General features: G+C 45.9%; 2 protein-coding genes across 5 annotated transcripts in view; both read right to left on the reverse strand.

The window, feature by feature from the left end:
- Positions 1 to 4,676, reverse strand: part of FBF1 (Fas (TNFRSF6) binding factor 1) — a 48,038-nt gene extending 43,362 nt beyond the window's left edge. The window contains exons 1-3 of the mRNA XM_011965860.1: positions 4,454 to 4,676; positions 1,772 to 1,857; positions 1,193 to 1,220 (exon numbers count right to left, since the gene is read on the reverse strand). Coding sequence (XP_011821250.1) covers positions 1,193 to 1,220; positions 1,772 to 1,774 — 31 coding nt within the window. The 5' untranslated portion in view covers positions 1,775 to 1,857; positions 4,454 to 4,676. The remainder of the gene's footprint in view (positions 1 to 1,192; positions 1,221 to 1,771; positions 1,858 to 4,453) is intronic.
- A 434-nt stretch (positions 4,677 to 5,110) lies between these two features.
- ACOX1 (acyl-CoA oxidase 1, palmitoyl) overlaps positions 5,111 to 14,064 on the reverse strand; it is a 40,350-nt gene continuing 31,396 nt past the window's right edge. For 2 of the 4 annotated variants that reach the window (XM_011981757.1, XM_011981920.1), the window contains exons 10-14: positions 13,518 to 13,697; positions 13,295 to 13,400; positions 13,016 to 13,159; positions 12,272 to 12,478; positions 5,111 to 10,499 (exon numbers count right to left, since the gene is read on the reverse strand). In XM_011981757.1, the coding sequence (XP_011837147.1) occupies positions 10,452 to 10,499; positions 12,272 to 12,478; positions 13,016 to 13,159; positions 13,295 to 13,400; positions 13,518 to 13,697 (685 nt within the window). In that variant the 3' untranslated portion in view covers positions 5,111 to 10,451. The remainder of the gene's footprint in view (positions 10,500 to 12,271; positions 12,479 to 13,015; positions 13,160 to 13,294; positions 13,401 to 13,517; positions 13,698 to 14,064) is intronic. The other 2 variants (XM_011981835.1, XM_011981996.1) reach the window with 2 other exon arrangements.

Consider the following 14,064-nt stretch of genomic DNA (forward strand, 5'->3'; position numbering starts at 1 on the left):
TAATCCCAGCTACTAGGGAGGCTAAGGCAAGAGAATTGCTTGAACCTGGGAGGCAGAGGTTGCAGTGAACCGAGATCGCGTCACTGCATTCCAGCCTGGGTGACAGAGCAAGATGCCATCTCAAAAACAAACAAACAAACAAACAAAATTAGCCAGGCATGGTGGTGCATGCCTGTAATCCCAGTTACTGGGGAGACTGAGGCAGGAGAATCGCTTGAACCTGGGAGGCAGAGGTTGCAGTGATCTGAGATCGTGCCATTGCACTCTAGCCCGGGCAACAGAACGAGACTCTGTCTAATTAAAAAAAGAAAGAAAAAACTATCTCAAAGAATGATGGTGCAGATTTTCAGGAGAACCTATATTCTACCTGTCTACCATGACACACTGGCCAAAGATCAGTCTTCCAGATCTTGAACACAGCCCAGTGCGGCTCTTTGGGAAGAGTACTCAAGATTTCTAGGCACATGGAAGCTCCTTTCAGACAAGTAGGTTCCTTGTACCCTTCCATCTAAGATCCCCCAGAACTGGTCTGGACGTCCTCATCAATGGCCACTTTCTGATGGAGGCATGTGGGGGAACCTAAATATGAATACCAAATTCGTTTCCCTCCCCAGTTGTCCCACCCTGAATCCCAACCACATATTTCTGGATACAGAGCCCGAGGAGAAGGATTTTTTCCACAACCCCATATCTTATTTATGTCTGAACTTCTCTGAGGACCAGTGAGGCAGCATAAGGAAGACCAAGGCTCCCTGTGGAAAAATGGGAAGAATAGTAAGACTCTCATCAAAAACACTTTTTTTTTGTCTGAGACGGAGTCTCGCTCTGCTGCCCAGGCTGGAGTGCAGTGGTGCGATCTTGGCTCACTGCAAGCTCCGCCTCCCGGGTTCACACCATTCTCCTGTCTCAGCCTCCCAAGCAGCTGGGACTACAGGTGCCTGCCACCATGCCCAGCTAATTTTTTGTATTTTTAGTAGAGACGGGGTTTCACCGTGTTAGCCAGGATGGTCTCGATCGACTGACCTCATGATCCACCCGCCTCAGCCTCCCAAAGTGCTGGGATTACAGGCATGAGCCACCATGCCTGGCCCAAAAACATTTAAATAAACACACATTTCATTGTTCCAGGACCAAAGGGGAAAAAGATATATATATATTTGGCTTAAGGGTAATGTTTCATCTCTCCACTCACCTTTCCATCCCTTCTTGGTTTTTGGCGCCTAAAATGGGAAAAACAAATCACATCAAGAATACCAAACAGTGAACACAGGTGGAAACTGGCAATGCAGAATGAATTGCATTGCCTTTTGCCAAGTCACCAGAGGCAGGAGCACCAATGGCATTTAGAGATGTTAAGTCCTTTATGCGTTTCTGTATTTTCTGAGAACTGACTCATCGGAGCGTGGACACAGCCCCACTAACCAGTGATGGGTACCAATGGGTGGGCAGAAGTCATTCCTATCCCAGACACGACATGCAAACCCTCCCAGTCGAGATGTCTGTCACCGGAAATGTCTTCTATTCCGTGCCCCTGATTCAATACCAGTGACAGACACTTAAAAACGCTTCCAGCCGGACACTCAGAGGCTCAGAAGAAACCTTGGTCGTCGAAAGTTTGGTATCAATGCCACCTCCTGTCACTCTTCTCCAGGGTCTCCATCCTGGTCCTTGCTGCCCAGCCCCCAGAGTGTTGCATGCAGTCAAGATCTTTGGGGGTGCAGGATGGGAGGCATGTTTGCTTTCCATGCATCTTACTCTGAACTCTGCCTACCATCTCACGGCTCTCGGGGGCGCTCGCAGCTCCTTCACAGCACTGGCCAGCTCATCTGGATTCTGCCCACATCAGGCTCATACTCCCTAATGAAGAAAATTAAAGTGATTGCTTAAAAATGATGTAGCTTTGGCTGGGCGCCGTGGCTCACACCTGTAATCCCAACGCTTTTAGAGGCCGAGGCGGGTAGATCACCTGAGGTCAGGAGTTCAAGACCAGCCTGGCCAACATGGTGAAACCCTGTCTCTACTAAAAACACAAAAATTAGCTGGGCGTGGTAGTGCACATCTGTAATGCCAGCTACTCAGGAGGCTGAGGCACTAGACTCGTTTGAACTTGGGATGTGGAGGCTGCAGTGAGCTGAGACTGTGCCAACCTAGGAGACAGAGTGAGACTCCGTCTCAAAAAAAAAAAAAAAAAAAAGAGAGAGAGACAGGGCGCAGTGGCTCACACCTGTAATCCCAGAACTCTTTGGGAGGCTGAGGCAGGTGGATCACCTGAGGTCAGGAGTTTGTGACCAGCTTGGCCAACATGGTAAAACCCCATCTCTACTAAAAAATACAAAAAATTAGCTGGGTGTGGTGGTGGGCACCTAGCTACTTGGCAGGCTGAGGCAGGAGAATCACTTGAACCCGCTAGATGGAAGTTGCAGTGAGCTGAGATCATGCTATGCATTCTAGCCTAGGCAACAGAGCAAGACTCCATCTCAAAAAAAAAAAAAAAAAAGATGGTTTAACAGAGCATGAATCCAAGGTTTATCAAAGCTTCTCTCACTTTGCCCATTCAAGAGGTAAAACCCATTTCCATAAATTAAAAATTCCTTATAGGGGATGCACTTCAGAAGAGGAGCAAAGTACTCTCAGGCTGGGCACGGTGGTTCACACCTGTTATCCCAGCACTTTGGGAAGCTGAGGTGGGCAGATCACTTGAGGTCAGGAGTTCAAGACCAGCCTGACCAACATGGTGAAATGTTGTCTCTACTAAAAATACAAAAACTAGCTGGGCGTGGTGGCACATGCCTGTAATCTCAGCTATTCAGGAGGCTGAGGCAGGAGACTCGCTTGAACCCAGGAGGAGAAGGTTGCAGTGAGCCAAGATCGCCCCACTGCACTCCAGCCTGGGCAACACGTGAGACTCTGTCTCAAAAAAAAAAAAAAAAGTGCTCTGGAGAACTTAACGGGCTTTCTAAAGCTTTGAGATTACTTGAAAAAAGGGCAGTGGCCATGATCCCTTACCCTGAAAGCTGATGCAGCAAGTGGCAAGTACGCATTTCAGAAAGGAGGTGGGTACCTGGCACCAAGGCTGAAACCCTTTCCCAGGCATCACCCATGACTACTTTCTAGGCGGCATTTAGCACAAAAGCAGGTGTGAGCTCTGGTTACTCTTTGATATTCTTTTTCTTTGTAAAATCTTTTTTTAGAGACAGGGTCTCACTGTGTTACCCAGGTTGCTATTGAACTCTGGGGCTCAAGCAATCCTCCTGCGTTGGTCTTCCAAAGTGCTGGGATTACAGGTATGAGCCACCACATCCAGCAACACGATTTTCACTGACGGTGGAAATATTTCCCTTTACATAGGCAGTAAATCTGACCCATTGAGAAGAGTTTTCTTCGGAATTAGCTCTCTCCCTCCCCCTCCTCCACTTTACCAAAACCCACCTACAGGATGTCCTGGAAGAAAGGAGTCAGAGGGGTCCTCTCTCTATCCCAGGTGTTGGCCTGTCCTGTATTGGAATGCAAGGGTTATCTGGGCTTACCTACAGAGTCCACCTTGAATAATTGAATACATGTGTTTTCTTTTTTTTTTTTAGATGGAGTCTTGCTTCTGTAGCCTAGGCTGGAGTGCAGTGGTGCCAACTTGGCTCACCGCAACCTCAGCCTCCCGGGTTCAAGCGAATCTCCTGCCTCAGCCTCCCGAGTAGCTGAGAATACAGGCGTGCACCACCATGCCCAGTTAATTTTTGTATTTTTAGTAGAGACGGGGTTTCACTGTTGGCCAGGCTGGTCTTGAACTCCTGACCTCGTGATCTGCCTGCCTTGGCCTCCCAAAGTGCTGGGATTACAGGTGTGAGCCACTGCGCTTGGCCTTCTTTCTTTTTTCCAGACACGGTCTCACTGTTGCCCAGGCTGGAGTGCAGTGGCGCGATCACAGCTCTCACAGATCACTGCAGCCTCGACCTCCTTTGGCTCAGGCGATCCTCCAATCTCAGCCTCCCTAGCAGCTGGGACCACAGGCACACGCCACCATGTCCGGCAAATTTTAAAAGTTTTTTGTGGAGACGGGCCTCCCTACGTTGCCCAGGGTCGTCCCAAACGCCTGGCCTCGAGTGATCCTCCCGCCTTGGCCTCCCGAAGTGTTGGGATTACAGGCATGAGCCACCGTGCCCGGCTTTGTGTTTCTTTTTCTCTGCAATGGCGACATCACGACCTACAAGTCCAAATGTGTCCCATAACACATCATGGAACTTCTGGCATCTCCTATCGATCCTGTACAGGCTTCAAACTATGGGGATTTTCTAGGCGTGGTTTGCCAAGGCCAAAGGGCTACGGTGTAACCCCGTCCCTACATCTATTCAGCCGACTCCATGCCAGGCGTTTTACAGATCCCGAGACCACCCCTAAACAAGACCCCTAACCGGAGTAGTCCCTCCGTCCCGAGGCTCCGCGCCCCTCAATGCGTCACCCTTCTGAGCGCCCGGCCTATATGGCCCCCGAGAGCAGCCTGTAATGCTCCCAGCCCCTGAAGCTTCCCGTTACGCGCCGTGTCCCCGGAGGTGCGGCCGCTGGGACCAGCACCGGCCCCGGCTCCATTCAGGTCGCCCAGCCCGGCCAGGCCTCCCGCTTCCAGCCGGTGCTGCCACCCTCAGTCGTCCGGCCTCCCGCGGAAAGGCGGGCGCGAGGCATCCTGGGAGTCGTAGTCGGCGGTTTGCTCACCTGCCCGCACAGAGGAGACAGGGACGACGTGAGGAACTACAGCTCCCAGGGAGCCGCGCGCGGCCGTTGGCGGGGCCGGGCCTCTGCCGGCGGTGGGCACGTTGCTAGGAGCTGCCCCAACGCCTCTCCAGGAAGAGGGCGCCAGGCTCAAAGGCCCTCTTGGGAACTGCCGAGACGCTTAAAAGTTCCTCCTGCCCACTTCTGAGGGCTGTCACGTGGCCAGCGCGGAGGCGTGAGAAATGTGTTGATATTGGGAGGTTGACGGGTGAATCCACGAATTCACCCGTGTTTATTCCACACCCCAAAGCTTGAGGGAAGTGACTGACCTTCCTGTTTAATGATCCAATCAAAGCTGTATAGCCAGAATGAAACCCAATACTGTCACCCCACAAAAAGATACGTCACATTTTTTCTAGTATGTGCTAATTATGAATTTTATTAAGGTTTATTCAATTTCACAGAGGAAAGAACGGTTTGTAGTTTGGCTTACCCGCAGTGCTGGCAGGTCACAGCTGTCTAACCATGATTCATTCACATGCTCTGGCCCCGTGCCCCTCGTCCTCCCACCTCTGCCCCCACAGGACACCATCAAGCCAGGGCTGGGTAACAGCATATGCTAAATACATCTTATCAGGTATGAACCAAACTCAAGCCACAACAGCAAAGGCGGAAAAAGGTAGCAAAGTAATTATGTGCTCCCAAGGCATACAGTCATTTAGTTGAATCCATAATAGTTGGAAATAAAAAGGCATTTATGAAGTGTAGTCCGCAGTCCGAATGTGGAAGGTGGAAGATCACACATTTACTAATCTAAGAAACACTCAAAACATATTTTGGTCTAAAAAATCCCCAATTTTCCATGATCTTCCCAAGACAACCAATGACCCACTTAAACTTAAGGCAGAAACACCCTTGAATCTAGGAACGTGCACATATGCAACAGCTAACATCTGGTAACTCTAACAATGTTCCTTACATGTTTCTGTGTTTACTATCATGGACCATAGGAATCAAGTACTGGAAAATTTAGTAAGTGTGCATAGTTAAAAGCAAAACACTGGCTGGGCGCAGTGGCTCACGCCTGTAATTCCAGCACTTTGGGAGGCTGAGGTGGGTGGATCACAAGGTCAGGAGTTCAAGACGAGCCTGGCCAACTTGGTGAAACCCCGTCTCTGCTAAAAATACAAAAAAATCAGACGGGCATGGCAGCAGGCGCCTGTAATCACAGCTACTCAGAAGGCTGAGGCGGAGAACTGCTTGAACCCAGGAGGCGGAGGTTGCAGTGAGCCAAGATTGCGCCACTACACTCTGGCCTGGGTGAAAGAGCAAGACAGCGTCTCAAAAACAAAAAAACAAAACAAGAAAAACCCAAAAAAAAACCATCAGTATTTTAAAATAAGTCATTTTAGTCCATTACAGTGTGACTTGTTCTAATCCTCCAATAACATAGTAAATAAACAGCAGAAATGACTTTCCTGCATTGTTTCATGAAAATGATCAAAACCTTTATCTAAGTCAGAACATCAACAAGACTCTTGGTCTCAGGTCATCAATTTCTTGGCACTCCTCTTCTCTCTAGCTGTAGTAGCAGCTACTGCTTGAAGACAACCTGTGTATCCCAGGCATACCCTCTACATGTATACAAAGATGTGTAGGTGTTACAGACCACCTACACCTAATTCACTTCCTAATAAGATGGATGGAGTAACTCGGAAAATACAGGAGGGATTTTGAGCCGCAGTTGTCTAAAGAATTATTGATTCACAGGATCTCCAAGATTATGCATTTGAAGAGTTTTATTTCTCCACCCAAAGCCCTGCAGTGAAGAAAATCCAAGAATTAAGATGTAACATGTTGGCTGGGCGAGGTGGCGCGGTGGCTTATGCCTGTAATCTCAGCACTTTGGGAGGTGGCGGGGGGTGTGTGCAGATCACCTGGCCAACATAGTGAAACCCCATCTCTGCTCAAAATACAAAAATTAGCCAAGTGTGATGGTGGGTGCCTGTAATCCCAGCTACTCAGGAGGCTGAGGTGGGAGAATCGCTTGAACCCAGGAGGTGAAGACTGCAGTAAGCCGAGATTGCACCATTGCATTCCTGCCTGGGCAACAGAGCAAGACTCCGTCTCAAAAAAAAAAAAAAAAAAAAAAAAAAAAAAAAAAAAGGTAACACTTTGGCCCAGCACAGCAGCTCACTCCTGTAATCCCAACCCTCTGGGAGGCCTGAGGTGGGAAGATCACCTGAGGCTACGAGTTCACGACCGGCCCAAGGCAACATAGCCATACCCTATCTCCAAAAAAAAAAAAAAAAAAAAAAATTAGCCAGGTGTGGTGGTGTACACCAGTAATCCCAGCTTCTCAGAAGAGTCCAAGGCAGGAGGATCACTTGAGTCCAAGAGTTGGTGGCCAAAGTGTGCTACAATCACACCACTGCATTCCAGCCTGGGTGAGAGTGAGACCCTTGTGGGGTGGAAAAAAAAGATCTAACATGTTAACTTTAGGAACTATAAAATGAAGTCGCCATTGCAGAGGTGTATATGATCTGAAATTACAAGTGGTGACTTCTCAGAAAGCATATGAACATAGTGAATGTTGTAATGTTCTGAAGATAAGCTGATACTTAGTAGTGATATGTTCTAAAGACAAGAACATGAGGGCCCCAAAGGCTATGTCACCAACTCTGCTTTGAGGTCACTAATTTTTAAATACAGAGCATAAAGTAGAACTCCAAACACTTGGGCAAGAAGAATCCATTACAAATAGCCAACACATTTCTATTAAACCTCACATTTTCAATTTTGTATTCGGTTGAGAGTACTTTTTAAAAAAAGGCTTAAATTAGTATTATCTGACACACACAAAAAAATCTCATTAATTCTACTCACTCTGGGCCAGGTGCTGTGGCTCACACCTGTAATCTCACACTTTGGGAGTCTGAGGCAAGATGATCACTTGAGCCCAGGAGTCTGAGACCAGCCTGGGCAACATGGCAAAACCCTGTCTCTACAAAAAAATAGAACAAATTAGCCAGGCGTGGGGGCACGTGCCTGTGGTCCCAGCTACTCAGGAGACTGAGGAGGGAGGACCATTTGAACCCAGGAGGCAGAGGTCACAGTGAGCCAAGATCCCACCATTGTACTCCAGTCTGGGTGACAGAGTGATACCCTGTCTCAAAAAGATAAAAATAAAAAATAAAATTCTTACTCAGTAATTTTGGAGAAGACAAGGTTAAAAGGTATCTTTGTACTTGTGAAAATGGCTCACAAAATTTTGACTCCAACAGACCCAAACTTGTCAGTGGCAGTCTAGTGTGGTAGAGAGAACAAACTGGACTTGCCACTTCCTTTAAGGTACAGCCAACAAATGTGTACCAAGTACTTCCAAGGACTCCTAAGGTGACTGGAGCCACTCACAACTATTGCTACAACTGCAGTAATTACAGCTGATTTATAGTTATCCACTCAGGCAGGTATCACTCCTTCCTTTTTTATTCTTAGTGTTCCCTAAATCTAATAAACCTATATTCTAAATTTCTTCATAATTTAAACCTAAGTTTAATTGTGTGGCATATTTTTTCTCTCTTAATAGTACAAATCAGCGAGGTTTACTGTATCTTTACTCTTGATTATACTGAATAAAGTTCAAGACAGAATATTTCAATATTAATAAAAATAGCATCAAACATCAGATTTAGATTTTATTTTATTATTTTTTGAGACGGAGTCTCGCTCAGCCACCCAGGCTGGAGTGCAGTGGCGTCATCTTGGCTTACTGCAATCTCCACCACCCCGCTCCCGGTTCAAGTGATTCTCCTGCCTCAGCCCCCTGAGTAGCTGGGACTACAGGCACGCGCCACCACCATGCCCAGCTAATTTTTGTATTTTTTTTTTTAGTAGAGATGGGATTTCACCATGTTGGCCAGGATGATCTCAAACTCCTGACCTCAGGTGATCCACCAGTCTCGGCCTCCCAAAGTGCTTGGATTACAGGTGTGAGCCACCGCACCTGGCCCCAGATTTAGATTTTAAATAAAACTTGAGGTACTGGGTCACAGGGGGCTCTGCAGGTCAATGATCTCCTCAAACCTGCAAAGACATCCCATCTATGCAAATGGATTAGGGGGGTGTCATTCCAAACACCCTCAGATCCTGCCCAGATATTCATCTGTGAACAAGGTATTTCAACACTAATTTTGAAACAATTCTACATCTAGCAGGTCAGTTTATCATTTTCCAGAATCTGAACTACTGTCAAGATAGACTCAAGTGAGATTAACTCAGGGTTAATCTTCAATCTTAACACAATTATCAATTAGTTCTCCCAGTGGAAAGATTTAGGCTTTTGTCAATATGTAGCATTTCTGCTGTAACCTAAAAGTCTCATATTACCAGTTCCCCAGGATAGATAGATATTATGTCAGGTCCCAAGAGAGGAATTATGTTTCCATGGAATTAAACCATATTTTCAGGACTGATTCTAGAACAGCTGGTTTCATGAGGCATATGGCGCATTTTAAAAAGCAAAAAAAAACCAACAACAACAACAAAGTGACTTACATTGACTTTAAGAAAAAATTAATTGAGATGTATTTAATCTTTAAATATAGAATGATTGTGTAAATTAGATTTCAGCTGAAAGGACAATTAGCAATTCAGATAAAGCTCCTAGAAATATACTGAAAACAAAGCCATACATATAGTAAGAAATGGAACCTACGGAACTTCCATTTTTCTAACCATAGTTTTTTGTTTTTGTTTTTTCCCAGTTGTTTTAAAAAAAAAAAAAACAAAACAAAACACCTCACCGTTTCAATGATTATATTTTCTGAACCAAAAATCAGAACACATGGTTTGTGTCAAAGGGTTTTTCTGTGCTACATCTGGGAGTAAGGTGACCTAAGCAACAATTTTTTAATGCCAAATATGGTAACCTCCAAGCTTTTAATGGCTTATGCCAAGATGACAGAATATTTGAAATCTGATTGTCCTAGAAAATCCAGTTAATATGGTCACCAAAGTTACAGCTGAGAGCTCTCCCTACAGTTCCTACTACTGTGACAATTTAGCGATCCTTCAAATGGAAAATTCCTAATTACACAAGACAATGGTCCTACAGCAGGCCCGTGCGAAGTAAGTTCTCTTGTTGGAAAAATGCTATCATGAATAGTTTGATAAACGCAATCTATCAGCAAAGGAGAGCAAGCAGGCAGAGACTATGCCAAGCAGAAACTCATTTGCATCAAGTTTTCCAATAAGTTTCCTTCCCCCAGTCCCTTTTCTTCAATCCTGCTTTTGAGCCAGGTCCCAGGGTAAGTCTGGTAGAACACGGAGCAGGAAAGCTTGGAAGGGTTCTACACCACTTCAAAAATACCTTTGCTTAAAAACACTTATATAGCCAGTGATTAGCAATTAAAATGTGAAAATAATCAACTACTTAGTAGTTAAATTCTGCTAATTATCAAAAGTCATAGTCTACTGGGATCAGCAGCATTACAAAAGGAAGTCATATTGCATTTCTTAAGCTTTTTCTGAATGGTTTAACAGGTCTCTTTCAGTGTTAATTGCACTTAAAACATCTGCTTTTTTTTTCATTTAATCTCTGAAATCTGTTCATTTTTTTCCCTCCATTTATAAAAAGGGGTCAATTTGTCATTTGCTCTATAGCTATTTGAATTCGAAAAAGATTCCACACAGATTCGAGATGCACACAGGTGCTTTCTGGAGCAGATTAAACTTGTCCTTGTGACACTTCAGAGCTTAGACTGCAGTGATTTCAGGTGCTTGTAAGACTCGTGGACCTGTGGGAAAGGGAGAGAGAAGAACTACTAATAAAGAGTTTGTAATGTTAAATAGTATACTTTTTTTTTTTTTTTTTTTTTTTTTTTTTGAGACGGAGTCTTGCTCTGTGCCCCAGGCTGGAGTGCAGTGGCGCGATCTCGGCTCACTACAGCCTCTGCCTCCCAGGCTCCAGTGATCTTCCCATCTCAGCCTCCTGAGTTGCTAGAACTACAGGTGTGTGCCATGACACCTGGCTGCTATTTCCAATTTTTGTAGAGATGGGGGTTTACCACGTTGGCCAGGTTGGTCTAGAACTCCTCAACCCAAGTCATCCACCCACCTCAGCCTCCCAAAGTGCTAAGATTACAGGCGTGAACCACTGTGGCCAGCCTGTGGTTATTACTACAGAGTCCTTATCTTTCAGAGATATGCATTGAATTATTTATGGATAAAATTATCTGATGTCTTAGTTTTTTTATTTATTTATTTTTTTTGAGACGGAGTCTTACTCTGTCTCCCAGGCTGGAGTGCAGTGGCGCGATCTCGGCTCACTGCAAGCTCTGCCTCCTGGGTTCACGCCATTCTCCTGCCTCAGCCTCCTGAGTAGCTGGGACTACAGGCGCCCACCACCACGCCCGGCTAATTTTTTGTATTTTTAGTAGAGATGGGGTTTCATCGTGTTAGCCAGGATGGTCTCGATCTCCTGACCTTGTGATCTGCCCGCCTCGGCCTCCCAAAGTGCTGGGATTACAGGTGTGAGCCACCACGCCCGGCCATTTTTTTTTTTTTTTTTTTTGAAATGGAGCCTCGCTCTTGTTGCCCAGGCTGGAGTGCAATGGCATGGTCTCGGCTCACCACAACCTCTGCCTCCCAGGTTCAAGCAATTCTCCTGCCTCAGCCTCCCCAGTAGCTGGGATTACAGGGATGCGCCACCATGCCCGGCTAATTTTGTATTTTTAGTAGAAACAGGGTTTCTCCATGTTGGTCAGGCTGGTCTCAAACTCCCGACCTCAGGTGATCTGCCCACCTTGGCCTCCCAGAGTGCTGGAATTACAGGTGTGCGTCATTGAGTCTGGCCCTGATGTCTTAGATTTATTTCAAAATAGTCCCCAGGAGGACGGGGATGAAGGTCCAGATGAAACACAACTGGCCACAAGTTGACAGTCACTGCTGCTAGACAAAGGGTGTACCAAAGAGCACTATGGAATTCTCTTTTTGTATATTTTATTCTATTTGTGTGTGTGTGTGTGTATATATACTTTTTTGTGTGTGTGACAGTTTTGCTCTTGTCGCCCAGGCTGGAGTGCAATGGCACAAACATGGCTCACTGCAACCTCCGCCTCCTGGGTTGTCCTGGGTTCAAGCTGAGGCAGGAGAATTCCCAAGTAGCTGGGACTATAGGCGTGCACCACTACCGCCTGGCTGATTTTTTGTATTTTTAGTAGAGACGGAGTTTCATCATTTTAGCCAGGCTAGTCTCGAACTGCTGACCTCAGGTGATCCGCCCACTCGGCTTCCCAAAGTGCTGGGATTACAGGTGTGAGCCAATGCGCCCAGCTTATATATATTTTTAAATGTTCAATTCATTATCAAAAATTGAAATTGATTAAGACCCTGGTTACTGTGGGATCAACCCAGTTCCCTTCTGAACCTGTTGCTCAAATAAAGTGACTGTCCTAAGTGGCCACAGTACTTTCAGAGCTTTCACAGATAAATCCCTTTCCAAAGGTCTTTCCTGCTTCAATATTTAAGTGAAGACTTTTAAAAAGGTGCAAAGACACTGGATTTTTACCTCTGTTTTGTTCAGTGGGGAGTTCTTAGCCCACTCAAACAAGTTTTCATACACATTTCCATCATAGCGGCCAAGCACAGAGCCAAGTGTCACATCCTGAAAATCAAATGCATCAACCAAAGCAACAGCATCTGAGCGAATAAGAGTGAGTAACTCCTTTACACGCGGGTTTACTTGCATAATCTGGGACTCTGTCATGATGTTCCCCTAAAAGAGACCAGAATAAGTAAATAAAACATATATATGTATACAGATAGACATAATTATATGCATATACAGCTATAAAGCAGACAGCAAATTTTCTTTTTGAGACTGAGTTTCACTCTTGTTGCCCAGGCTGGAGTGCAATGGCGTGATCTTGGCTCACCGCAATCTCTGCCTCCTGGGTTCAAGTGATTCTCCTCCCTCAGCCTCCCGAATAGCTGGGATTACAAGCATGCAATAGCATGCCAGGCTAATTTTGTATTTTTAGTAGAGACAGGGTTTCTCCATGTTTGTCAGGCTGGTCTTGAACTCCCGAACTCAGGTGATCCACCTGCCTTAGCCTCCCAAAGTGCTGGGATTACAGGTGTGAGCCACTGCGCCCAGCTATTTTTCTTTCTTTTTTGAGACAGAGTCTTGCTCTGTCGCCCAGGCTGGAGTGCAGTGGTGCTCACTGCAACCTCTGCCTCTAGGGTTGCCCGCGCCCGGCCAGCAATTACTTTTCTTAACAACAAAAAAGACTTGTACTTAGAAAATACTGACCTGAAGGAAATCCCCTGCGTTCTGACTGATTCCATACAGAGAATACAGCAGACATAAATTCCTTAAGACAGCTTCAATGGCTTTATCTTGAATTTTGAGGAGTTTTTCTGAAAAGAGCTTAACTACCACATAGTGGCAATGTGCCTAAGATTAAACAGAAAACACCTGAGTTTGAGAACCTTAGAAAAAGATTCAATACACAGTGACTAGGGTTTCTGCACCAGAAAATGCGGGACGCTGGGGGGCAGGGAAGGGGAAAAAGAGAGAACTACCACTGACCTCACTTGCTCGAACAAGGTCAACAGAAGTTAGGTTCCATGCCACCTCCTTGCTTTTTCTGTGAATCACTTCTTTTTGAAGGTTTTTTGCAGCAATTTCTACTAATCTGTTAAGACACAGATTGGAGGTCTGAGGAAATGATCAACAGTACTCATGCCTTCTTGTCATCTATCAGGGCCCCAGCCCCTCTGCTGCGTATTCTAGCTCTTGAGGGAGAGCTCACCTGGCTGCACGGAGTTTATATGCTTCGGTTAAGCTTTCGGGGCTATTGATATCCACCATGGTCGGCCAGACTGCTACCTGCTGTGGCTGGATGCGTTGACTGGGCAGGTCATTCAAATAGGACACCATGCCACACACCAATTTTCCTGAGTGCACCTGGTCATAACTTTTCATCAGGAACCTAAAAATCACCAGTAAACATGCTTTTAGTAACTACTTTTTCTTTTTTTTTTTTGAGATGGAGTTTTGCTCTTGTTGCCTAGGCTGGATGAAGTGCAATAGCCAGATCTCAGCTCACTGCAACCTCCTCCTCTCAGGTTCAAATGAATGATTCTCCCGCCTCAGCCTCCCAAGTAGCTGGGACTACAGGCACCTGCCACCATGCCTGGCTAATTTTTAGTATTTTTTTTTTCTAGTAGAGACAGGGTTTTACCATGTTGGCCAGGCTGGTCTCTAACTCCTGACCTCAAGTGATCCACCCGGCTTGGCCTCCCAAAGTGCTGAGATTACAGGAGTGAGCCACCACACCTGGCCCTTTTTTTTTTTTT

Source organism: Mandrillus leucophaeus, unplaced genomic scaffold, assembly GCF_000951045.1.
Source record: "Mandrillus leucophaeus isolate KB7577 unplaced genomic scaffold, Mleu.le_1.0 Scaffold1, whole genome shotgun sequence".
NCBI classification, from domain to species: domain Eukaryota; kingdom Metazoa; phylum Chordata; class Mammalia; order Primates; family Cercopithecidae; genus Mandrillus; species Mandrillus leucophaeus.